A 26,967-nucleotide genomic window follows, 5' to 3' on the forward strand; every position below is an offset into this window, starting at 1 on the left:
TGCAATTGTATTATTTTATTGCTAAGTGTATACCTGTAAAGCGTATATTATCATATACAGTATACAGTGAATCCCGGGAAAAAATGAACAAAAATTTAAAATATTGATCATGAAACTTAAAAAATATAAAAAAACATTTATATTTAATATAATTTTTAAAAATATTGAAATATGAAAATTAAATTTTTTTTTTTAAATGTTGTTTTTTTAATTGCATAAAATTTTGTGAAAAATTGTATTTTTAAAAAAGTTAAAAGTTTTTAAAATAATGAGTGGTTGCAAGATATCTTTTATTCTCGTCGTTATAATATGGTCTATTTTTATATATTAATAAAAATATACAATATAACTTGTGGTATAATATAGAGTGAAATAAATGTTTGTTACTGGAAGTTCCCTATGTAAGGAACATAATTACCTTTTAGGTGACCATAGTCCATAGGTGATATTTTCAAACTTTATCATAAAATATAATAAGTGGTATAATATAAAGTAAAATAACTTTTCCTTACTGGAAATTTCCTATGTAGACCTTTTAATACTTTCATATTTGATTGAACAAAATTTAGTCTGTAGGCAGTCACTGAAGTGTTAATGTTTATTTGAACGAACCATTTATGTTAATATATTATAGACGATTCGACTTATTGTCTTTTTTACAGGTTTGCAGTGTTACCGGTGATTAATTATAGTAATTTTTTTGTCATAATCAAATTTATTTTTTCCATGTTCATTTTTTCCTTGGTCTTTTTTACCGATTACCGTGTATTTACACTATACAGTATACTCCCTGTTATTTTTTAGGTTTAAACATTCCAAGGGTGCCGTCACGAACATATAATAGGGTGCCGTATAAATGTAGATTCCTTATGTATTTTAATCGTTATCACTTCTTTTGTTTTGGTCACTATATATCCATTATCCTGTCACACTACCATGCACAAAGACGATTAATCAAATTTATATTATTACCTTTACGTGGCCACCACGACCACCACTGACGCCACAGACGGACTACAGCCGCGGTCTACGTGGCCCCGTAGGCCATATACGATTTCGCGCACGAGACAAGAAAATTATGGGTAAGTGACAAACATTCCGAAATTGCGCAAATTTCTATATGTTTGATATTAATGTTTTAATATTTCTCTCGTCCTTTACCGTTTCAAAATCAAAATAGGTAAGTGGTTATTATAATACCGTGACCATCAACCAATAGATTTGGCTTTCAAGTAACAATGTTTTTTGTTTTTACACTCTAAAAGTCTAAATAATCCTATTTCATACGGACGAACGAATGTTTGCACGCGACGAGAACACGACGACGAGTGTACCGCGGCGAGCGTGTTGCACGGCTATAGCGGACGGGAAAACTGACTACACCGAGACTGTAGTAGCGGGAAAATCGGCGGTTTCCCCGCAGGTCACGTGACAAGCGTTTTCTTTTTTCGTACCCGATTTTAACGACACGATCGCATGACCACTACCGTGTTGTCTGATGTTGTTTTTGTTTTGATTATTATATTTTTTTTTTCCTGAAAAAAAAATCACACCACTAAACTGGCGGTGTGCAGCCGCCGCCGACAGCTAAACTGAATACACATAGGTACCTACTAAATAATGTATTATAACTTTTAGTCATTAGAGTAGGTAGTTGGGTTTGATTTAGTTTGATTTGATTTAATATTTTTATTGTTAGCTTAGGAAATCATTCCTTACACAAGTTCGTGATTCCTGCTTGTGCTTATTATTTTAACATTTTTCTTAGATTCAAAAACTTAGATAGTAAATGAGTTTACTACATAGCAACTACACAATTATTTTCTAATTTTGTATTATACATAATCAAAAACCATGAACAATTATACAACGTACCTACTTCATTGCACTTAAACCCTGAAATATTTTACCCACAACTACGACATGTGACGACTAAAAAGTAAAAATCTATGTCCGAGATCAAACAAATATTTCTGGTCTATAATAATATTGTATTAAAGTTGAAACAATTCTAACCTACCCAACCTAACAGAATATAATCAATACAAGTGTAAAAATAAAATTTAAAACGGACCAATAAGCAAGAGGAAGTGGTCACTGCGTCATCTATCCCTTTAAATCCAACACTCAACTATATATTATAGTCCCGTTGTTATTGTATAGGTAACACCTGCGTGCTTTAATAATTATTATCACTCACATGCACGACGCATCCCCGTTGATTATTAGCGACTGTCTGGGGGATGATAACGCTCCCCCCTTGATCACTCCAGCAGCCTATCAATGTGTGTAATGAAAAATCATGATAATATTATTGTTATGAGTTATGACTCACGTTGAGTCTGTATTTATTTTGATATTAATAATTAGGTATTACCTATAAAATATACCTATTATGTTAGGTACCTACGCTTCAACACTTGTCACTTGCGCATAAATACAGCACAAACAACAAATTGTGTGGCTTACGTCATTGCAAATTATTTTGAGATACCACCATTACACAGTGACCCATTTATACAGAAGAGCGACATCCACTTACCCGCTTTTTTTATACGTACATTTTAAGTTAACATTTGGATTAAATTAGATATTTGAACACAAGGGCGACCGCAGGGGGGATGGGAGACATGCTACCCGCTATTTTAGTTAGGTACTATTAATTGTTTTATCACAAAAAATAGTAAGTGCTGTATTGTAGTAGGTACCTAATGTGAAAATAGGATGTGTGCAAATATATACGTATTTACCTCTTTTTTTTATTTATATAATATGATTTACTATTTATGTATATTGCATACACACTCTAAATTATTACCTTCTTGTACACATACGTAAGTATATATATATATATATATATATATATATAAGGATTTAATTATTTAATAAATTAACTTACCCTAATTCGACTAATTTCTATTTAAGAAATAGGTTTAATATTGATTTACTTATAATTTAATACTAATCAAGAACACAATTGATATATTAGAGATATTTAAAAGAATAAATTTATTATTTGAGACACAGATGTATTATACTGAACACATATTATTATATATAGCTCATCACGTGTGACTGGCGACTGCCACTAAGGGAGTAAGGAGCAGGGAGAGTGGTCGATGGTCGACGCATGTCGCCCGAGCCGATGGAACAGTTTATTTACAAAATGACATAAGAATATATGACCACAGATGTCTGTTATAATATAAATATCAGTGTGACTGTACATACAATATTATAATCTATAGTATAAAAATGAATCGCTAAATGTGTTGCTAAGCGCAAATCTCGAGAGCAGCTGAACTGATTTCGATAATTCTTTTTTTATAATATTCCTTGAAGTACGAGGATAGTTCTTACGGAGAGAAAAATTTAAAAAAATTAAAAAAAGTCTAAAAAACTAAATACAAAAACGATAATATATAAGTAATTAACCAGTAACCAATTATCATGAAAAAAAAATATATCTGTCATAACAAATAACTATAGCAATAATCACTTATTTAACATTACTCAAAAACAATGGTATGTTGTATAATATGGTCTATGCCAGGGGTCACCAATTAATACTTTCCGCGGGCCATATTAAGAATTTGGACAATTCTCGCGGGCCATACAAATTCAAAGTACATATATTATGTACTATATATACATATTATAATATTTATTATTTTATTATCATAATATGCCTATTGGCCAAAACTATTTCATTCCTTAATAAAAAAATATACACGTATTATATAACTATAACTAATGAGAATAGAATTACATTTAATAAATAAGTGAAACAATTATGAATTAATATTTTTAATATGATAAATGGCAGATCTTACTCTCAACTAGCTGCTTTAAGTTGGGGTTATGGTTTGTGGTCGCTATCTTCATCATTATTTTAAGGTGTTCGTTGGTGAGTCGGGATATGAATTTGTTTTTAATATAATTCATGTTTACGTATTAAATTGCTTCTTTTCTCCTTATTAGCGGGCCGGTTAAAATTCATCCGCGGGCCGAATGCGGCCCTCGGCTCGCCATTTGGTGACCCCTGGTCTATGGTCCATGGTAAAATGTAAACGTCTCTTTGCTGTGCATCTATAATATTACTAAATCTAAAAGCCACAAATTTCTATAAAATTTAAAGTGTTATGTGTTTGTGACTTACTAAATATGCCTCCTATAAGGCGGCGGACAAATTTAGGCAGAATAACCCGAAATGCAACGAATCAAATTAATTATCAATCTAATCGTACTGCCCAGGAACGTGAAGATAGCAAATAATAAATTTAACGAAAACTAAAACTATCGTGACGGAACCGAATTACGAAGAACGTATAAGTCAAAAATAATCGTCACCGAGTGGTAGGTATAATCTGCTATAAACTTACAAATCATATTAAATAACATTAATCATTATATATTTTATTATTTTATTAGGTAGGTATAAATACCTACCATCCTACTTATAAAAGCATTGCCTAATCATTGATTTCAAATGTTAAAAATTATTCTACTATAACAATAAATTAACAGCTGTAGGTAGAGTATTATAATTTTAGGTATTTTTCATAATATCCTAATTTGTGTACACCTATAAGGCTATAACAACTGGATTTTTTTAAACTACTCTACGTCTGGCAGGTATATAAGTTTGACGACAGTAAATATTTACATTAGGTCTACCGCCTCAAAAGTGTAGAAGGTCAAAACTTACGTAATTATTTATCCTCCCGGCGAAACGCGTTCCCTTCGAGTGTATAATATTGTCTAGTGTCAGAGCTGTGCATCTCCGCCAAGGAAAATGCAGTGCGCGTCTTCATATCTCTGAAGTTCAATCTGGACGTATTGAGATTAATGACATTTGTAAAAATAGACACCAAGCTTAATAACCAGAATGGAACGAAATATGTGAGTACGTATTGGAATCGCTGTTCGTCTCAGACGATTGTCATTTGCCATAAATTATTTATAATTATAACCTAATCGTCATAACCGATGGATGAAGGATATTTTCACATTATCTTTAAAAAACATTTATTTGTTTCTACTAGAAGCAAATGCGGTAAATTAAATTCAAATTTATAATAGATAACGGTTGGTTACTTGGTAAACATTTATTTTTTACTTGGTTTATTAACAAATTCTAATTGATACAAAATAATAATTAAATAAAAATTTAGTAAAATTCATTTTACGTGTATTTTTTAAACATTTTGTTGTATAATATTTAAAAATAGTATATTCGTGGATTTATAAAACTTTTAGAGTATAATAGTACTGGTGGTACTTCTGCCGATGTGGCGGGCATTTAAATTGTACCGAAGTCCGAATCATCGGGAACGCTGCCTCCATATATGACCACGATTAGAGAGGACGTACCTAAAACGTAACACGCGGGCATTTTATTCTCTCAGTTTTGTATAGGTAATTTACGATCAGCAGTACACAATTAGCATCGCTAGTTTAAAAATTAGAGTGAATTGACCTTTTATAAAACTATTAGCAAATTTACGCAATGCGTAGGTAATACATTTTTTTTTTATTTTGTCTGTGTACACGACAAGTAGTCGAAATAATGCTTTGCTTCTCATCTTTCCGGCAGGAAAGTGAATCTATTTGGTCCATTGGGGAGGTCGAAATTCCAAGTACCTAGTCTCCAAAACCAGACGTGAAAAACAAAAAAAAATTAAGGTTAAACGGGAATATATACGTAAAATCCAGTTTTTGACAAAATCGATTTTGGTTTTTGGTGTAAGTGGTGTAACTCTAAAATAAATTACTTATGTACCGTTGATACATGAAATATTAAAAATATTTTGATTCGTGTTGAACTATTTATAGGCATATGAAATGGTCGACTATTTTAGGTTTTTCTTAATAATTTATGTCGATAAAAAATGTTTTGCTCCATCAAATAACTTGAAAATGTAAATATCTACAATACGTTCATAGTGAATTGCTGTTAAAGGAAATTTAAAAAAGTTGAGCTTAAATCCACAATAGCTTTTTTATGAGCGTCTGAAATTAGAATTTTGACAAAATTCGTAAAAATCACGAACATTTGCAAACTATTTTGAGTTAGAAATTCATAAATTTATATTTTTATTCGAAAATTGAATATAATATACGATTCCAATTTCCTGTTTTTCTACCATTGACCCAAATAAAACATTATTCAAATTCGATTAACATATTAAAAATTAAAATGCCACCACTGAAATGATTGCAAGAAAGCAATGACAAATTGATTTATTTAGAATCAGAATGACATTAAACAATTAATGTATGTATACAAATTAGATTTCTGTATCTCATATAGAAAAAAAGAAGCATATAGTATAAGAAAACAATGCGTGTTCCCAAGTATATTCCTTTTGCCAGTATCGCTATAGTAATTAATTCAAAAATGTCTAAAAAAAAAAGAAGAAAAAAACAGAAATATGCAATTAAAATCGTAAAATAAGTCATTAAAATGAAAAACAATGAGTTATTTGTCGAGATATGCAGCCCAAAAGTTTCATAGTTTAAATTGTTATGGTCATGAAACAAATTCTATGCTCACTTAGAATATCATTCCATAAACCAGAATAAATATGCAAACGCATACAAATCTGCACTCTAATCATAATAAAATGTAAATAAAAAACGGTAAAACTTATTAATCATAAGATTTAGTTTAAAGTTCTGTGATATCCATATACATAAAAAACAAAATGTTTTAATTATTGTATATGCCTACGGTTATATCTTATATTATATTATAATTTATTTCTTCTTAGTTCTTACTTAATAAGGATTTTTTATTTAGTATGAACAAATAACTGCTGCAAGTATAACAATAAATTACAACACATTAGTCATATATTTTTAAATTAACAATTTTAACATAACAATTAAACTATAAATACGACAAACATGAAAAGTATGATTGCATAATTTATTTAGATTTTAAATACATTACTTTTTACTATAAAATTAAGAAATAAAGTTTTCTTATAATGATAAATAAGTCATTGACAAATAATTTTATTCACAAACATGATTCAGAGTGCAACTGAAGGCATTGGCGTTTGCTTAGTCTTCTTTCAAAGAAGTTTGTCTTTCCTTGTTGAGAAGTAAGTTCCATGAATGGAAACGGATTTGACGATCTATTAATTAAATATTAAAATTAATCTTACTATGATCAATAAATGTACGTACTATAGGACATCCCATTTCTATTAACAGTCTTTCAGCAACAAATTCAATAAATATAGCCATATTTTCACAGCTCATGCCAATCAACCTAACTGGTAAAGCATTAAATTTGTCAAAAAATCTTGTTCAATAGTCATGGCTCCACAAATGATCTGTGTGATAACAGCTTGAGGAGACTTTTGATCTAAATGTTTAAATAAGAGACAGGTAAAATCGGTGTGTAAACCCTAAATAAACATTAAAATAATAAAATGTGTTATATGCATTATTATATTATCCTTGAAAACGTTAACATACCTCGTCTCTAGAAATCAGCTCGTGGCTAAAAGTTAAGCCTGGCATTAATCCTCTTTTCCTCCTTCATTGGAGGAACAATTCCAGATAAAAATATATCTTTAACAACAGCAAATGCCACTAACCTTTCGCCAAAATTTGTTTTACTATCAGTAATCCATTTAAGAGCCCAATCTGCCATTTTTTACACATGACATGATTTTAGAAGCATTAAGTCTCTATATATATATAAAAAAACAAGAGAAATTAGTCATAATTATAATAATAAAAATAATCAAAAAATGTATAAATGTACTTTTCTTTCAGGTCTTGAATATATGTATCAATTAATAAGCTACACATTTCTAAATGTATATTCTCAATCATAATTTGGAACCCACAAAAACATCTAGATCTAGCCTCAGTTACTTGAACTTCTTGAGAAAATTGTTTGACAAGATTTTCATTAACTATGCCATTTGAAGCAGTAAAAAATGCTAATACCCTGATACAAAGTGACCCTCTTCATCAGTCAATCTCATCCAATCTTCCAGATCCTAAAAACAAAAGTCCACTTTAATTAGAAAATTACTTTTAGTCACTTTGATGAACTAGAGTTTACAGTTTGCAAATCGACTTCTTCTATATTTCAAAAAGAAGCTTCTTTTTTTTTGTACATGGCCAAATATCGTCATATATAATAGGAAATATGACAAAACGTCTTGGATTATCTTTCAATAAAGGTTACATTGTCGCATCAAAATTTTCTCTATAAGCAGTCACAGATTCCAAAAAATTTATTTTTGTCAACTGAAAACAAAATAAATAATTAGAATACAAAATTAGTTGAATAAATAATATTTTAAATTCTGAGCACAGCAATGAATGTATTGATTTTACAATTGTCTTAATTTTTTTTTTGTGTCTGTATACACGATTAGTAGTCAAAATAATTTTTCAATTTTCAACTTAAGTATCTTTTCCGGTGGGAAAGTGATTCTAGATGGTGCATTGGGGAGGTCAAAATTGCAGGGAAAAACTAAAAACATTAAAGAAAAACAAGACATTTTATGCAAAATAGATTTTAGTTTTTGTATACCTAACTCTAAAAAAAAATACCCTAAATACGTGAAATTGTAACTGATTGTTTACATTAGCATTTTCTATACGCCATATAATATTTAAAATATTTTGACTCGTGTTGAGCTATTTATAGGCATATGACAATTTCCATTATTATTAGTTTTTTTAAAATTGATGTCGATAAAAAAATGTTTGTTTAGTCAATAACTTGAAAATATTATACAACATTTTTTGTAAAATTGTAAGTGGAAATAAAAAAAAAAGTTTAACGTAAATTTACAATAGTTTTTCATGAGTGTCTGAAGTTAGAATTTTGACAAAATTCTTAAAAATAAAGAAAATTTACAAACTATTTTGAGTTGTAAATTCATAATTATATCTAAGATTTGTTAAGTAAATACAAGATTCCTCATAAATTTGTCCATTATATCAAAAAATAATGTCTACCGGAATGTCAAATTAAATTTTTGAGAGCGGTAAAGTTCAAATTTTTACAACATTAGATATTTACTCGATTTGTCATGTAGCGATTTTCTTATTTTGTTGTAATTAAAAAACGTATGACTATAGATACTTGAAAATTTCACTGAATGTTTATATTAGCATTTTCTATACTCGATAAAATTTTGAAAATAATTTGACTCTTTTTGAGCTGTTGACGGACTTTGTCAGTTTTCAATTTTTTTAGTTTTTTTTTCTAAACATATCGATAAAATTTTATTTGTTGGGTAAAAAAGCGTGAACATTTAATGCAAGGCTCCTGATATATTATTACAATGTTACTCAGAAAATCCCTTAAGTTATAATTATTTGGTATTAACTAAGAATTAAGTAATGCTTAAATAAAGCTTTACTGTACATTGCGTGTCGTGTAGGTGGTGGCTGGTGGGTCAGTATTATGGATGTGTTAAATTTAATTTAATGATATAAAATAATTTTATACAAAAAAACGATACTGAGTGAAGAGACAAAGACTGTCAGCCTATATTACAATGTAAGTACCTATATTTTATGGTAATACTGTTAAGTAATTTATTCTACTTTTAGTAAAACAGTAAATTAAATTAATTTTTACCAAAACATTTCATTTGGTATACTATAAAAGATTCAAGTAGGTACAGGAGTCTCCGGGTTTTGTGGCTCTCGCCTACCGTCATCAGTCCGTGCCTTAGCGCTGGGCGCTACTTACGGGCGGAGGTGGAGCTAGGACGTCGACGGCTGACCACCTACGGCCTAGGGTTGTCTGTGGACCACCAGCACCTTGCCCCGTACCTTTTCTGAGGGCCGGGATGACTCAGTTAAGTGCCACCTTGGGTACCGGACCTCCCACTAGGTGTTGTGGTTTGTGTACTACTATCTGGCGCCTGTCCCACAGCCACCACGTTTCAGCCGAGGTAGGCTCCTCAACCTTGAGGGGCACCACTCACAGCTCCGGCTGGCCGTATTTGTGCGCGGTGGGGCTCTCCTCTCCCGTGGTACTGACTGGGTTTTTAGTTGATGTCAGTGGATCAACCCGGGGCGTAAACCCCTACCACTATTTTGGCTCCCCAGCCGGCTAGTGGTGGGCCTTAATTCAAGTAGGTACAGTATGAACAGTACTTATGAAAAATCTAAAATAATGTGAACCCTTGACTATTGAACATTTTATACATTTTTAACTACAAAATAATTTCCAAATTGTTGATGAATTTTGTCGAAATTTGAACTTTAAATGCATATGAAAAATAGTGGCTAGTATCTTTAATATATTTGAACCAATATTATAGAAACTATAAGGATCCTTGTGTTACATTTTCAAACTCTTTGACATAGCAATGAACTATTTTTGACACTAATTGTAATAACATAACTAATCAAAATGTCTTATCCTTATAATTAGCTCAAAAAGAGTAAAATTGTTTTAAAATTGTATGGTGTATAGAAAATGTTAATCAGAATATTCGGTGAAAAAATCATGTATCTATAGTGTTTTTTTTAGTCACACCAAAAAACAAAATCAAATTTTGTCAAAAATATTTTTTAAGGAACCTTATAGAGAAGCACTAAGCATTTGTTTGTATTTTACTTTTAAACAAACTAAGGATATTTTAAGATTGTAACATATAAATATTCATTTATATTGACTAAACAGGCTAAGCCCTTTGGATACAGATATAAGTTCACGCACACAATTATATATACAATGTGTCCTGTGAACAGATGGGTATGTTAGTTAATGGCATATTAAAATGGCTTTAAAATGAAAACCTATCAATAATATTCTCACCTTTAAGCTTCATAATTCAATCCAATATTGTATGGCTTCATCTGAGCTGGCAGAATGATCTTCGAGAAAGTCAACGTCTGAAAAATTGTCAATACATTGGCTTGACTTCCTAGTTCCTTGTATATGGTACATCATATATTTCAGTTTTGAAATTCATAATAGGTATAATCCACTGTATGAACTAAAAATTATAAACCACTAAGTAACTTTCGGTTTTGGCAAACATTTAAAATCGGAGACTTGAGTAATATACTTACATAAGTGTGTGTGAATTAGACATTATTAAGTTTTTAAGGCTTTTCTGGGTAAATTAAAATCATCAACTGTAACGTCTCCAAATCCTTTATTTTCTTCAAACTCACCGTTGGAGAAATATAATTTTCTGAAAATGTCAAGTTATAAAAAATATCTGAATACCTAATTCATGAATTATATTAAAAGATTTTACCTCTTAGATGATTTACTAGTCGTGCTCAGAGTAGTACCAGTGTCGCTGTAAATTATTAAAATTTATTTTATATTGTTTATTTTACATCTCTATCCTAGACAAAAGGTTTGGATTATGTTTTGTGACAGCCTCAGGCCATAATATCTACTATATACTGAGCCTTGTTTATAATCACTGATTGTGAAATTATTACTGCAGATTCTATGACAGATAAAAATTGGGTAATCATTTAATATGAAGATTATTAGCCATTATTTCCTTCAATTTTCATTTTTTTGAAATCTATATTTGTGAACAAATTAGCAAATTATACAGATCCCATATTATTAAGAAAATATAATCAGTAGAACTAGAAAATAATACTTACAGATGAAAATTAAAGTTATGTGGCGAGACGATACTTTGGATGTTTTATTAAAAAGAATACACTTATGCATGGTAATTATTAACTAAAATGTATGAAAAGTTTGTACGAATCCAAGTAGTCAAATTTCAAATAATCGAATGATTCAAATGTTGGCGAACAATAAAATAAATTTTAAATAATATTATTATGTTGTTATTTATTTGATAACAATTATTACTAGCTTAGTGATAAGCCAGAATGGTTATCTATTGGTGGCACTTCTAGTAGATGTGGCGGGCATTTAAATTTTACCGAATTCCGAATGATCGGGAACGCTAACGCCATGACCACGTTTAAGAGGACGTGAAACGTAACACGGGCATTTTATTGTCTCCGTCTTGTATAGCAAATTTACGATCAGCAGATCACATTTAGCATCGTTAGTTTAAAAACTAGAGTGAATCGACCTATTATGAATATTATCAAATTAGCAAATCATAAAAACCAGAATAATTATGATATATCCATTATTTCAGCCTTCAGGAAATATCGCAATGGGTTACTCTGTATATATATTTATGTATATGATATGACACATTTTAGATACTAAGCAGATAATATAATTAATTCGAATATAGTCAGGGCGGCTCCAGTCACATGGTTAGGGGGGGGGAAGGGGGAAGTCATAATTTTCAGAAAATGCCAATGATTTTTTTTGTAATTTTGTTTTTAACAGTATAAAATTGTTTAGAAATACAGCCCCTAGCCTCCCCTGAATATAACATGGGTATTGGGTACATATAATATAGCCGTGCGCAGACTTTAATCGTGAATGTAGCATACACAATAAAGCAGCCAAATAAATTTTAAACTGCCAATATTATTAATTGATTAAGATAAAATGTACGTAGACTGCAGCAGTCTGCCAGTCTAGTAGTCTACTGCGTTATTGTTACTACAGTGCCGCCCACGTTCGCCTTTCAATTTTTTTTTCAATTAACTCAATTGAATTTTTAATATAAATATTTTCAACATTGATAACCAGGTGGTCTCTGAATTAACATTATTTAATGAACTAATTATTGTGAATAGTTTTTTCTGTATGAAATCTTGAGATTGTAGTTTGCATTCTTAAGTTATTTTTTCTAAATTTTTTTTGTTTTCCTAAATGCATTTAGGACTAAATATAATATTAGTGATAATTAGAAAGTATTTTTTTCGCTGGGCATGTTCAGGCAACACTGTTTTTGCTATCACAGGACAGTTGAAATGGAATCGGTCCCGTCCCAGATTTTAGTATTTATATCTTAGTCCGTGGTATTACCCTATGGCCTATCATAGAAGTCGATAGAACAATACCAAATTGACCCTATCAAAGCTTAACAATTGTTACTAGCTAATATCCGAATTACATTTTGAGCCTTTGAGGCAGCATATTTTATCCACAGCTCTACAGGGTCATTTATGAAACATGCTCACCCACATTTTCTCATTTAATAATTATTGAAATTCTGATTTTTGAAATTTTTAAGTATATTGAACCGTATTTTATTCAGTCAGATTTTTTTTTTTTATAATCATTATAAGTCGTAAATTAAGAATCAAATGAGTTTTCGAAAATTTTCTTCAAACGAGTAGTTAATGAGTTATTCAAATATAATATACTCCAAGAATGATTATAGTCCTTAAAAAAGTTGAATTAAATTAGTCTTTAAATTAGATGTAAGATTTGATTTATAACTTGTTATACTCGATATAAACTAATCTGTCGATTCACAATAACCGCTCTATAACACGAACAACTTGACAACTCAACTTTTTTTTTACTCCCCTCGAGGTAGGTTAGGTAGGTTGGATTAAATTTTAATTAGAAATCTCAAATAATACATAGCTATGAGCGGCGATTTAAGTAAAAATTATTTTTCACATAATATCATACAATTTGATAGCTATGAATATTATGTAGTTTGATATGTTTTTCATCATGATTGACCAACAAGCAAGCTCTAAAATGTTTCAATGATTACGCCACATTGCCTCCCCACTTTCACCCAACCGGCGGAAGTGTGTATAAAGGTATCTATGATCTCGATTCCAGCCAAATTCTTTGGTTAATAGGAAACAATAGTTTTATTTTGATTTCAAATTAATAATAATTTTTTCAGCTTTCAGTTCTCACATCATTACTTTAATTCTCAAAAGCCAATCTATTGATTGTTGTAGTGAATACGACTTATTCACCAATTTAAACATTTACCGTAATAATTATAGTTCCACACTATATTGTGTGCCTAGAACTTAGAAGACTTATTTTAATATATATTCAGCAAACACCTACAATATGTATAGATGACATTTTATTTTGCTTCTTTTTTCCTTATACCTACATAACACAACAAATCATCATTCATATTTTAATACTTTTCTAAACTACCTATACCTATATACCTACGTAAGCGTTAGATTGATGTTTAATATTATACATAAAATATAAATCTAACGTTAAAGGAAAAAAATTTTTTATAATTTGAATTATTCCAAGTATTGGCTAATCATAAAAAAGAATTTCAAAAAAATATCACCCCCCCCCCCCCACCAAAAAAAAAAAAATACGGGTCTGTGCACACAGCATACTAGAATTGGGTTTAGCCGTTTGGTACATGCCAATATCTACTCAGAACAATAGTAATTTAACTATAATTTATGGATACTTATTTAAGATATATTTGTACGCAAATACAATTACATATTAGATATGTTTGTACATCATTTTGAACTTCAATATAATCTCACGTAGACGTAGGAGCAACATTTTTGAAGTAGTAACACCTTGCACATCATCGTAATTCGTAACAACTAACAAGTACAATGTAGTAATGTACAAATAATAATTATTAATCACAATGTAGAGAAGATATCTTAAATTCGGAGTATTATTAAATCTTTGCAGTTGATTCTCGAAGTAGTTGTAGCAACCCTATGCTTAACTGCAGTATGTACGATCTCCTTGGTTCCTAAAACAGCTGCTTTGATTGATAAAAAAAAAATGGCTGATTGGAGGGAAAAACTATTTTGTTTTTTGTTAACAGAATGCACTATGCTCAAATACCGTAATGGCGTAACAACTAATGGTCAATGGACATAAATACAAACGCTATTTCCTATTTGTATAATGTCGCTAATCGCTTTTTCGGTTATTAATTTTTGTGTGCTTTAGTACTTAGTAGCGCTTGTGTCTTCCGTTGAAATTTGTGAAATACGCGTGAACTGTTTTTCCGTATTATAAATTTAAACGTTTTTTTTGTTAGTGTTGTGTATTATAATTAAATACGTTTTGAATTAAATAGGTGGGTTTTTTTTTAAAAATAATTATTATTTATTTTTATTTATACATCGTACTGTTGTTACAGATTAATTGCATTCCAGTATCTATTATTTTTAGTATTTTAAGGGTCAGCAGCATATTACTTCAAATTTACTTACCGTGAGTATATTAACCTAAACTGTCCTAAACTACTGATTTGGCAAATTAGTTTATTATTAATTATTTATTTTATTCTCAATATATCATAGTAGGTACTAGGTGTCTAGATAGGTATAATCATGTTTTTACTTTTAGTTATCACTTATAAACACTATTTTAAGCGTAGAGATTTGTCAATAATTTCAACGTTCCCAGTTTATTTTTTTCATCAATCTAATTATAAACAACTTCAAAGGCCTCTTATGTATAATATTGTTAGTAGTTTTATTTCTTCTGTTGTTGATTTTTTTTATCATTTATTACTACCTATATAAGTTGTTGTATTTAGTTAAGATAACTATAGGTACATAACCTAATCATAATTTCTATCGAGTTTGTTTTACTCTACCTAAATTTATTTTATTATTTCATTATTTTTACTTTATATTTTATGAATATACCTAAGTACCTGTAAGTGACGCAACTAGGGCTAAAATGTTGGGTGGGGGGACTGTATTCCCCACAGTCCCCACCTGATAATACCCGAAAATAACCCTGTGGGAACTTTGCCCCACACCCCCTTTTATTTTCTCTTAAAACTATAAAAAATATTTTTAAAAAAAATACCAATATTTGTTTAGGTACTTTAATTTTAGTTGAGATTTTAGTTTTATTTTGGTCAGTAAATATGTGTTTATCCTCCTTATAGCTGAAAAGCAGCGATCTGATGTGGTGGATGTAATCGGCACAGTAATAGCTACTTGTAACATTTAATACAAATTTTTTTTTACCTATTAAATTAAAGTCCTTACTATTATCACCAATAACATTTTTGAACACCAACATTTTACTTTTCAGATAATTTTCGTTAATGTTTAAGAGGATGTGATACCCGCATGTGTTGTCTCCGTCATACAAGTGCGTAACATAGCAAATTCTACGCTCAGCAGAATACGTGTAACTCCGTCAGTTTAAAAATTGGAATTAATTTGACCTCTTATAAAATCTAAAGGTAAGATTATTATCTAGGCAATCTCATGGGATTTTTATTATATTTCAATTTTAAAGCGAGCTATGAGTATTTTAAAATTGGTAATTGTTTGTACATCTTAAAATACTCATAACTCGCTTAAAAATTAAAATATAATAAAACGTTTATGAGGTTGCCTAAATAATAATCTTACCTTTAGATTTTATAAGAGGTAAATTTACTAAATTTTTTAATTAACGGAGCTACACTTGTTTTGCTGAGCGTACAATTTGCTATGTTATGCACTTGTAAGACGGATACAACACATGCAGGTATCACATCCTTTTATACAACAATAAATACAGGCATACTTACAGCTAATGTTGTTTACCATATTATAGGCAATATAAAACAAATATGAACTTAAAATAAAAATATTAGGATTAGATGCAGTTGAATTTCAAAAGGTGTATTACTATTTTAGGAAACAATTGAATTATTTATTTCAGGGGGACTAAGCCCCACCTCCCCCCTAGTTGCGCTTACGTTTACTCTTTACATTTTGTATATAATGTATTTACCATGTACCTCTGGTTTATGCATAAAATACATAATATTGCACACATATATTATGTAGGTACAAGATTAAATCATGCATGTGCATTCCACACATTAATCGCTAAAAATTATCAAATAAACATCAATACTATGCTTCTCTCGTATATACTTGTTTAGTTATGTGCACATAATATGTTCATTAATTATGAGGGAATACAAAGAAATCAAACCTTCCATAACTCTGTATTCAGAAAATTAATTGATAGTCCTTCATATATCTAATTACAGTCTAACCTATTATGTTGGTACCTACCAAAAGAAGAAATCAAAATGTTTTTATAAAAGATTCTATATCTAAATAATTTTCCATTAGAATTCTCTGGTTTAATACTTTTTTGTAACTACTCTGTTCCACAGAGAAGGGCGTCCCCACATGGAACAGTAAATTCCTAAATATCTAGGAATCTCCATGTATATTTTATCTGCAAATCACATATTATGAAGTGTGCTTTCCATCAATATCGTCTGTATATTTTGTCCTCTTCGTCATACATTATTATCGTTCTGTGTATGTAATAATAATGAATTAAACTTATTTTTAATTAATTTATAAGTATCTATATATTTATAGTTTCAATAAGCAGATATTATTTGGTGTATAAAATAGTTCACTATTAGTATGTGTAGGTAATAGGTAGGTATTTATGTTAACTTAAAATGCTTATAAACAATTAATCAAATAGATTAATATTAGTAATATTGAATACGGATTGAACATTATACATCATAATATTAAGAATATTAGATTAACAATTAAAATTATATATTGTCAATATAAAAATATAATATCTATATTTGTTTTCTCTTAGGCAGATATCAATAACATCATGGCTAAAGTACAACTGTCAAATGTGGTTGTCTTAGATAATCCGTCTCCATTTTTAAATCCTTTTCAATTTGAACTTACGTTTGAGTGTATTGAAGATTTAAACGAAGGTATTATCAAAGAATAAATACACCTATTTATTTCAGATAAATTTTTCATATATTATGGTCTTTAGATTTGGAATGGAAAATGATTTATGTTGGATCTGCTGAAAGTGAAGAACACGATCAAATACTAGATACTATTTATGTTGGCCCTGTTCCTGAAGGAAGACATATGTTTGTTTTTGAAGTAATGATTACATATTAATATTAAATTTTCTAGTTCTATACATAAACATATTTTTTAGGCAAATCCTCCAGATGTATCCAAAATTCCCGTAGAAGATGCTGTTGGTGTAACTGTTGTACTATTGACTTGTTGCTATCGTAATCAGGAATTTGTTAGAGTTGGATACTTCATTAACAATGAATATACTGATCCAGAGCTGCAAGAAAATCCTCCAGCTACACCTCAATTTGATAAGGTATTATAAAAAAATTGTATATGTATGTTTATGTATGAACTAAAATAGTGGTTTAAATGTAAGAAAACAAATTAAATTACTTAAATAATTATTTTATAAATTGTCAATTGATTATATAATGAAATACCGATCAGATTTTATTTAAATATTATACATATGATGTTAACCTTAAAGTTTTCGGTGCCAGCCATTTAATAAGTTGCAAAATTCAGGCAATTTCTAGTTATATTGTGAGGGCCGTGTAACAGTCTATATGGAAAATTAAAAATAAAAACCATTTCAACAATGGCATGAAGCATGCCCACTTCTATTTTTTCCTTTAATTATTTATTATAAGGACCATGTTTTCAAGTAATTACATTTTAGTACCGTTTAAAACAACAACCAGCCCTTTTTATTGTACATTTTTTAGAAAAAATTTCTCAATCACAATTTATAGTTTCTGAGTTATTAAAATAGGATTTTTAAAGATTATTACTAAAGTTTATAGTCCTTATAAATGGTTATTTATTATATAAATTTTTATTATCCCCAAAACAACTTTTATAAATAATAAAATGCTAAAAGATAAATAATAATTACTAAACTTTTCAAACCATCATAGCTCCCGTATTAGACTGTATACCAAATCCATTATCGTGGCCCTATCACATAGTTAAATAATAATTCAAAAACGGCTCATTAGAATTTTGATATAGATACATAAGAATGTTTTAAAAAAATATCTGGCAACAATTTACGGGGGGGGGGGGGGGGGGGGGGGGTAAATATTTTCATTTTTCTATAAAGAGACGAGGATGACATCAAATTTTTATTAAAATTAATAACATAACATAGTGCTTGATATTCTAACAAAATAATATTTTATATATTGTGAACTCATTATTATTATATAATTTATTGATTTTAAAATCACAATTTTACTTAGAATTTTGAGGTAGAATATAAAGCTTTTTAGAAATTCAATAAATAATTACTAGTGGAATAGGTTTAAGTAGGTCACTTATATTTATTAAAATGTAGTTTTAAAATATGCAACAGTTGTAATAGACAAATACATAGTTGAGTGGTTTAAATTATTTAAACAAAATAATTCTTGTAAGATTATAGGTGATTTAAAGTAATTGTTTTCTTTACAGTTCGCTACATTAATTTTTTAAAAAACAATAAACACTCAATTTTCTATTTTATTTTTATAATTATTTACATTATTAAGTATAATTTCTAATTTAATGTAACCCAACTAATAACGTATGGAATTAACTTTTTTTTAAAGTAATTTTATCAATGTATAATGATTAAATGCTTACACAATATATAAAAACTCATAAAGATTTGTTTTAAAATGAAAAAAGTTGGCACAATTATTTAATTCATCAATTAAGGTTTAAATTGTTATTAAAATATTGAATTCTAATAATCTGGACGGATTAAGTTATGTACATAATTTTTATCACATACTTATGAAAAACAGGATGTGAGTATTTTATTTATAGGTTTTAAGCTTGGGCATAGTGCCTATAGTCTAACCAGAGGTCAGCCACCTAACTCTTTAGGATTAGCATCAACACTTTTTTCTTTTCTTTATAATATAAATGATATATAGTAGAATTATATATTGTGGACACATTGGGTCCAAACTCATTTGCCCATATAAACCAAAATTAGTTAGTTAGTGTACGTTGGAATTGGGTCTAGACCATTTTGCCCATATTTGGTGGAATCCACTGTATTGTATAAATGAAAAATACATTTCTGGTTAAATAAGGTATTTTAAAAAAAAGCTGTAAGTAACATAATAATGACTAAAAAAAAAAAAAATTTAAAAAAAAAACTTCATCCTACAATTATTTTGCCGACCCAATATTACTATTATCTGCTATTTGAAAATATTTTTTATATTTCAATTTGCTAAGTAAAGTGATATTTATTTAATCGTTTTGTATATTCATATTTTATAGTTAATATGTATTTTTTAAAATCTAAATAAGTGATTCAATTGTATCTGCTTTAGATGACAAGAAATATATTGGGTACTGAACCTAGGGTAACAAGGTTTAAGATTAATTGGGATGACTCGGAACAACCTACTACTAGTAATGGAATACAAACTACCTGTCACGAAAATGAAGATTCAAACCTACAAGAAATGGATGAAGAAGTGTCATCTTTGTTATCTTCCCATGCAGACAACAGCCTTAGTCAAAGTCCAATGGAAGTATTGTAAATCGACTGATCCAATATCTCATCTATTTTAATATCAATATTTTTTCTAAGTACTACATTTTATTAAAAAAAGTAAAAGAAGTGTTATAATCATGTAATAAATTTAAAAGCAATTAATTTAAAATTGAAATAAAATAAAGACGTTTTTTATTCAATTTTGTTTGGTTTTGTTAAATAACTTCAGCCCTTTATTTTATATCTTAAATAAATTATGGAACACAATACAAAAAACAATATTGTATTAAAAAAAATAGCAAATTTATACAATGCATAGGATAATAATTTGTATTATTTATAACTCTTCCTTGACGTAAGATGGTTTTAATTCTTCAACTCTTTTGATATAATCTGTCTTTTCTAAACAACCATCACAAATTTCTCCCCAGTTATCCAATATTTTCTTCAAATCTTTAACTTTCATCTTCTTTAAGTTAACTGTTTTCCAATCAATTTCTTTGTCTAAAATAAATAAATTTTGTAATTAAAGCAAATTGGCTAAATATTTATGAATAATAATTGAAAATTTCATTTATAAATATAAAAAAATAAAATTTTTCCTACATACCATATTTAATATCGCAGACTTGAGCATCCATTTTCTTTAAACGTTCGCAGATTTTAAGTGCAGGCATGGACCACGATAAAGGTTTTGACATTTCACTTAATATACCAGTTGCAGAATCTTCTAATCCACCCAAATAGTAACACTAGAATTTTGAATAATATGAAATAATATAAAAATATAAATGAGGTATTATAAACTGTAAATAAAACGTGTTTTTCCTACACTGCATGGAAAAAGTGCACTGAAGGGTGATCCAATTAAGTATCTTCACTCATTATTTCGAAAATTTTAACCTTTTTTTGAAAATATTCTTTTTATATAATTCCAATGTCATTTAAAAACAACAATTCTGAAGAAATTATATGTTTTATTATTATAATTTTTTTACTTTTTTAATTTTATACTCCTGAGCAAGAATATTATTCTAAGTATTAAAATCTATTTAGATCAAATTATGGACATGTAGTTCATCAGTAACATTTAAAGTTTGGATAGGCAAAGTCATAGGCGCAACTACAACTAGCCCTATATTTTTGAGGGTGCACAAATTATAAAGAATTCCCAGACCCAGAATATAATATATAAAGTCTTTTATATTTTAGGGGTGCACAAGTCCCCTGTGCGCGCCCCTAGTTGCGCCAATGGGCAGGGTAGTGGACAACATTTTGTAGAGTACCCCTGTTCCACTACTCTACTTATATGACCTTTTAATGCTTATAAGTTATAACTTATAAATAATTAACTACTTGTCCGAAATTCGATCTTTATGGATTGTAGAATAATACTCAGAATAATATTTTTGATTAGGAATATAAAATTAAAAAAGTAAAAAATTAAAATAATAAAAAATAATAAAAATATAAATTTTTTCAGAAATGTTTTTAAATTACATTTATTAAATAAAAAGAATATTTTAAAAAAAAGTTGAAAGTTTTTGAAATAATGAGTGTAGACACTTAATCTTAGCCCAGAGTAGTGATATGTTGTGATGATACTAAATACACACGCAATCATCACAATATTCAAAAAATCAACTCCATGCAGAACTCAGTAAAATATCTTTTCTTTTTTTTAATTTTTGATCGTACAATAAGCATAATATTGTTTTTTTAAATAATTGTTACATAATATGTAGTTATGAGAAAAGGAGTCCCTCAACACTGACACTTGAATATGAGAAATTTAACTATAATAAGTTGCAGTACTATTTTCTATTGAGACGACTTGTATTAAACAAAATATTTTTGAAAATTGTTCTATGATAATATGTATATTAAATATCTTAATTGCTTGTCCTTATGCTAAGATAAAACCAAAAATAATCTCTATGAAGTTGAATTAAATAAATTTTCATATCCATAAATTGCTACACAAATCTTTTCCAATACTGTTTATACCCAAAATGTATTCTCTCAGGAAAAAAAAAATGATATTTCAATAACTGAGAGCACCACACATTTAAAACGTTTGACTAATTTTATAAAGTGAAAATATATTTTAATTGAATACCTACCAGTCTTTTTTCCTTATCAATCTTTGTAGACAAACAATATTTTTTGAATTGTTCTTCAATATTTTTTGGTTTTAATTCGCCTTCAAGTGATTTTGAAAACTTATCAATTGTAAGCACGCAAACTATAAATATAAATACAATTATAAATTATGTATTATGGTTGATCTCTGGCTTTTAGGTCTGGAGAAAAAAACCTTAGCACTAGCATAGTAAAAATAATATAGATAGTTAGTTACCAGGACAATCTTCTTCAGTAAATGTTCGCGATTGTGCTTGAAATACATTAACAATGAAAAACACACATACAAACAATATGTGTTTATCCATTGTCAAATAGAATTTTACAACTCAATATTCAGAATTATGTCAAGTTACTATTTTTTTTTATAAATAAACTAAATATATTAATATATATATATTATAGAAAAATTTAGAGATTGAGTACAAAAAAAGATTGTTTGAGTATTTTTAAAAAAGTTCACGACAGTTAATACTTTTTAATTGTATTGAAGCGGACAAGCGGAAACAAATTTTAAAGACACATCACTAATTTTGAACTTATCAAATACATATATAATAGTATCCCACTGTTTTAGCATATAATCCAAACACGACTTGGCGAAATCTCATTGGTCCGACACTCCGGTATGATTGAAGTATGGAACGCGCACATTACATCATACCATAGAACCACAATGTAGATAATACCAGTTTCGCTTATATATAAATTGTTCTATGATAATACCACAGAATAACTGGTATATTCTGTGATAAATGATAATATCAAGGTGGCTGGTGGATTGATATAATATTATAAATATTATTATTAATATATTAATAATCGTGGGATTTTTTATTAATTTTTTCCAATTCTCTAATTCCTTGGACATTTATCCCTCAATCTGTGTTCTGTTGATGATTAGAGGTAATCTTAAATAAATTATCCAATTATCCAATATGTATATTATCAATATATTCGTGGTTCTGTCTACGGTCCAACCACTTTAGCATGATTTTTATAATATGATATAAAAAACTAGATTCTTTCGATAGATCAAAGGATTTTTAAATCAAATTGGAAATGTGAAATCATTGTACTTAATTAGTTATACGCTAATCTATTATTTGTTTTATAAGTTTGTAACATTTAATATATTTTTATTCGTTAAAATATAAATTTTAGTTGTTTTTGGATAGTCTAGATTAATTAAAGAATTATATCGAATGTAAACATAGTATTGAGTTCATAACGACGTGTTAATATGTCAATTACGTAAGTATTCTATACATCTATAGAAAAAAAAAATTTTAAAAGGCCTATATTTTTCATGAATTATGATGTACATTATACATATTATTATGAGTTATGACTTATGACAAATATTACGTTTTAGGCATATACAATAATTTCGTTTATGCCTACCCACATGTATCAATTAAACTGTGTGACAAACCTATTTTTAATATTTTATAGTTTGGTATCTTAATTGCATGGTTTTATACCTAGAGCCTTAATATAATAACATACAGAGTATTTTTTTAAGAATGCTCACCCTATTTGAATGCTTAAATTATGCATATTATATTCGAATCCTGGATTTTGGAATTTTTAAATACACTTGAAGATCATATTTTCTACCCTATACTTATCTATGGTTCTACCTTATGTAAATTGTTTCGTTTTTAATATTTGTGTAATGATAGTATCATTAATAATAGTCATATTTTCGAATTTGTTTTATAGAATTATAATATTTTACGAGAAATAGTTACCTAAAAAAATGGTATGCACTGGAATATTAAAAAAGAGGGTGGTATAGTGGTATACCTATTAAAAACCACATGAAGTATAGTAATAACTTACATTAACAAAAAAGTTTTGTACCATCATTATTATCAAAATATTATAGAACAACTCATCATTTTTTTTTTGGTTATTGTTCTAACTTGTTAAAATATACAAGTGACAACTATAATATTATGTATCTTTATAACTATACATAGATCTATAAATATATGTCAACGGTTCATTAGTCTGTAGGCTGTAGTCTGTATTACTTGTACATTTATTGTTTGATAAAGTAAAAAATAAGCCCAATCACGGTGGCGTATCCGTTTGAACATAAACCTCCTCGCTTATTGTATACATCACTAACTTAAACATTATACATCTTGTCATAAACATTTGAATAAATTTAAAAATGTGTTTTAGGACCGACAAGAAAGGAAAAAAAATTACTCGCAAGCCAGTAGATAGCGAGCACATACAACATGCAGAGTTTATTAAAAAGTGCCATCTAAAATTAAGATTAAACTCTATGAAAATAGGTGCTGACGAAGCATGGCAAAATCACTGCTCAGATGATTCACTTTTAAAAGTAAAACCATTGTTTTTGTATACTTCAAATTAATACTCAATTATTATTTACTTGCATTTTTGTTCTATCACTCAAACAATAACTTAAGACATTTAAAGTTTGTCTGTATATTGTATTGCTTATTTATATTTATATGTTTCAGAGTTATTCTAATACTATGCACAAGCTTGCATCGCAGTTTTGGGATACAAATAATAAAAGTGAACCTTCAAGTTGTAGAATTTCATGGATATCAAACAATATATTAAAATATTTTCAAGAAGATTATGCACATGAAATAATCCGAGAAAAATCCTTAGCTCAAAGATTTAATGTATTTTGGAGCACAGATGATATAATCTGTACGCCTGAAAATCCTTTTTATCTACTTGATGTAGGAAGTTGTTATAATCCTTTTCATAAGTATTTATCATATAAAGTGTTGCCTATAGATATAGCACCAGCTATCAAAAACGTTGTTAAATGTGATTTTCTTACAGTACCTCTGGATGTTAAGTTAAATATCTTTGATAATGTTTGTCAAACATTACCACTGTCCAACTTTAATATAGTCGTATTTTCTTTATTTCTTGAATATTTTCCATTACCACAACAAAGATATAAATGTTGTGAAAAAGCTTATAATGTTCTTAAACCAGGTGGTATATTAGTTATTGCAACACCTGATTCTAGTCATGCATCATATAATTCCAAAATAATGAAAAATTGGAAAATATCATTAAGTAATTTAGGATTTTGGCGTATCAAATATGAAAAACTTACTCATATACATTGTATGGTATTTAGAAAATGTTTATTCAAACAAATTCCCAGAAATTGGTTGCATTCTTTGAATATTATAAATAACATTGAAGAGTTTATAACAATCCCACAAGACTCTAGAAATTATGACAAAATGAATGAACCATCAACTACTATAATACAGCGTGAAGATGATGATGAGGTTGCTAACTTATTTTCTGAATTAATTAATATATAAGTAAAGTATTGTTAAATGAAATTTTGAATTTTTAAATTATAGTTTTAAGCTTAACCTATAATAATCGGTTATTATTATTTTTATTTTATTTACTTATTTTTATTTATATGAATTAACTTGAAATAAATTAGAAAATTGTATATTTATTTTCTGAACTAGTATGAATAACCATTAACCATCTATTCTGACTATAAAGGATGATACCCTTAAAGTCTAAAGTGAAACATATACTAGACTAAATAAAACAACAGTCTTATTAGTTTCATTATTGATGGTTGAAAATCCCTGCTTCCTGAACCTTTCGGAGAAGACCTGTAGGCTACAGGTAACTGTGAAACAATATCAAATTAGCACTCCCTGGGCACTATTGTAAAACCAAAAATAATGTGAGAAATGAATTCTTTATTTTATGTGAAATTTTTTTTATTTTAAAAAACCAATTAAAGAAGAGGCTTTTCTGAACTTAAACAAGTTATTTCATATTGCAGTTACTATTATAATATTAATTATTTGTTATTAAAAAATAACACAGTTTTTAAGTTCTTATAGCCTATGCAGTATGCAACAAATTAAAAATTGTTTGGAGACAGGTATGTTACAATAAACATCGGTTTACTGATTTGTCCATTTTAAATATTGATTGGGATGTTGCAAGTAACATAAAATCAGAAACAATGTTAGAAATACAGCACAAAAACAATGAAAATAGTTTAATAATAATACTTTTAGGTACCTCTTATTAACCAATCTCCAATATCAAATGTATGTTATTTGTTATAATAAGACAATAAATTCTTTACTTTACAAGTGTAATATTGTTAGTTAATATACAAATTAATAATAACACCTATTGAAGTTGACAGTTGTGTTGCAACAATTTGGTATTAAAAGGACGCTACACCCACATGTGTTGTCTCCGTCTTACAAATGTACAACATAGCAAAAACTGATCCAAATTAATATACAATATAGTTCAGAAGTCTGAACATTATCTGTGGAATATTGTTTTTTATTTTTTTAATATCCCTTATATGAAAAAAGTTCTTATTGTTCCAAAATCCATTATTTTTTGTGTTTATCAAACTTCAATAACTTTTTTTGTAGTTCCAAATTTTTGGTTTCGAAAATATAAAAACTATAATATTTCACAGCTTAAGTTCTACTGATATGTAGTGAAAATATTTAAAACCTATATATAATTTTTATCATTAATTATTTGATAGGTGATATAATATTAATTATTATTAATAATATTTGCCATTATTTTACAACAATTGCTTTATTTTTTTATATATT

At 28.3% G+C, this 26,967-nt stretch overlaps 4 protein-coding genes and 1 pseudogene across 6 annotated transcripts in view; 2 read left to right on the top strand and 3 right to left on the bottom strand.

Moving 5' to 3' along the window:
• The window catches only part of LOC132941583 (uncharacterized), a 74,421-nt gene extending 73,080 nt beyond the window's left edge, over positions 1-1,341 (bottom strand). The window contains exon 1 of the mRNA XM_061009696.1: positions 973-1,341. The gene's annotated coding sequence lies outside the window, so the exon portion shown is untranslated. The remainder of the gene's footprint in view (positions 1-972) is intronic.
• A 5,484-nt stretch (positions 1,342-6,825) lies between these two features.
• On the bottom strand, positions 6,826-8,208 carry LOC132941573 (ribonucleoside-diphosphate reductase subunit M2-like; annotated as a pseudogene).
• Positions 8,209-14,686: 6,478 nt separating this feature from the next.
• Positions 14,687-20,391, top strand: LOC132941363 (histone chaperone asf1). Of its 2 annotated transcripts, none has more exons than XM_061009390.1 (6): positions 14,687-14,954; positions 15,018-15,091; positions 17,472-17,594; positions 17,660-17,775; positions 17,834-18,010; positions 20,025-20,391. In XM_061009390.1, exons 3-6 carry the CDS (start codon positions 17,486-17,488, stop codon positions 20,235-20,237), a joined length of 615 nt encoding a protein of 204 aa, XP_060865373.1. In that variant the 5' UTR covers positions 14,687-14,954; positions 15,018-15,091; positions 17,472-17,485; the 3' UTR covers positions 20,238-20,391. The 2 variants fall into 2 exon arrangements, with proteins under 2 accessions (XP_060865373.1, XP_060865372.1); XM_061009389.1 differs by having other exon boundaries at positions 14,688-14,954; positions 17,468-17,594.
• A 67-nt stretch (positions 20,392-20,458) lies between these two features.
• Positions 20,459-22,868, bottom strand: LOC132941364 (mesencephalic astrocyte-derived neurotrophic factor homolog). Its single transcript, XM_061009391.1, has 4 exons — positions 22,551-22,868; positions 22,315-22,436; positions 20,802-20,943; positions 20,459-20,695 (listed from the first exon to the last, which is right to left on the bottom strand). The coding sequence occupies exons 1-4, from the start codon at positions 22,639-22,641 to the stop codon at positions 20,529-20,531; spliced, it is 522 nt and encodes a 173-aa protein (XP_060865374.1). The 5' UTR covers positions 22,642-22,868; the 3' UTR covers positions 20,459-20,528.
• Positions 22,869-23,106: 238 nt separating this feature from the next.
• Positions 23,107-25,817, top strand: LOC132940990 (S-adenosylmethionine sensor upstream of mTORC1). 2 transcript variants are annotated; one of them, XM_061008837.1, is made up of 3 exons: positions 23,107-23,239; positions 24,527-24,692; positions 24,835-25,817. In XM_061008837.1, exons 2-3 carry the CDS (start codon positions 24,633-24,635, stop codon positions 25,669-25,671), a joined length of 897 nt encoding a protein of 298 aa, XP_060864820.1. In that variant the 5' UTR covers positions 23,107-23,239; positions 24,527-24,632; the 3' UTR covers positions 25,672-25,817. The 2 variants fall into 2 exon arrangements, with proteins under 2 accessions (XP_060864820.1, XP_060864819.1); XM_061008836.1 differs by having other exon boundaries at positions 23,136-23,587.
• Positions 25,818-26,967: the final 1,150 nt, after the last annotated feature.

The sequence above is a fragment of the Metopolophium dirhodum genome, chromosome 3, assembly GCF_019925205.1.
Source record: "Metopolophium dirhodum isolate CAU chromosome 3, ASM1992520v1, whole genome shotgun sequence".
Taxonomy (NCBI): Eukaryota; Metazoa; Arthropoda; class Insecta; order Hemiptera; family Aphididae; genus Metopolophium; species Metopolophium dirhodum.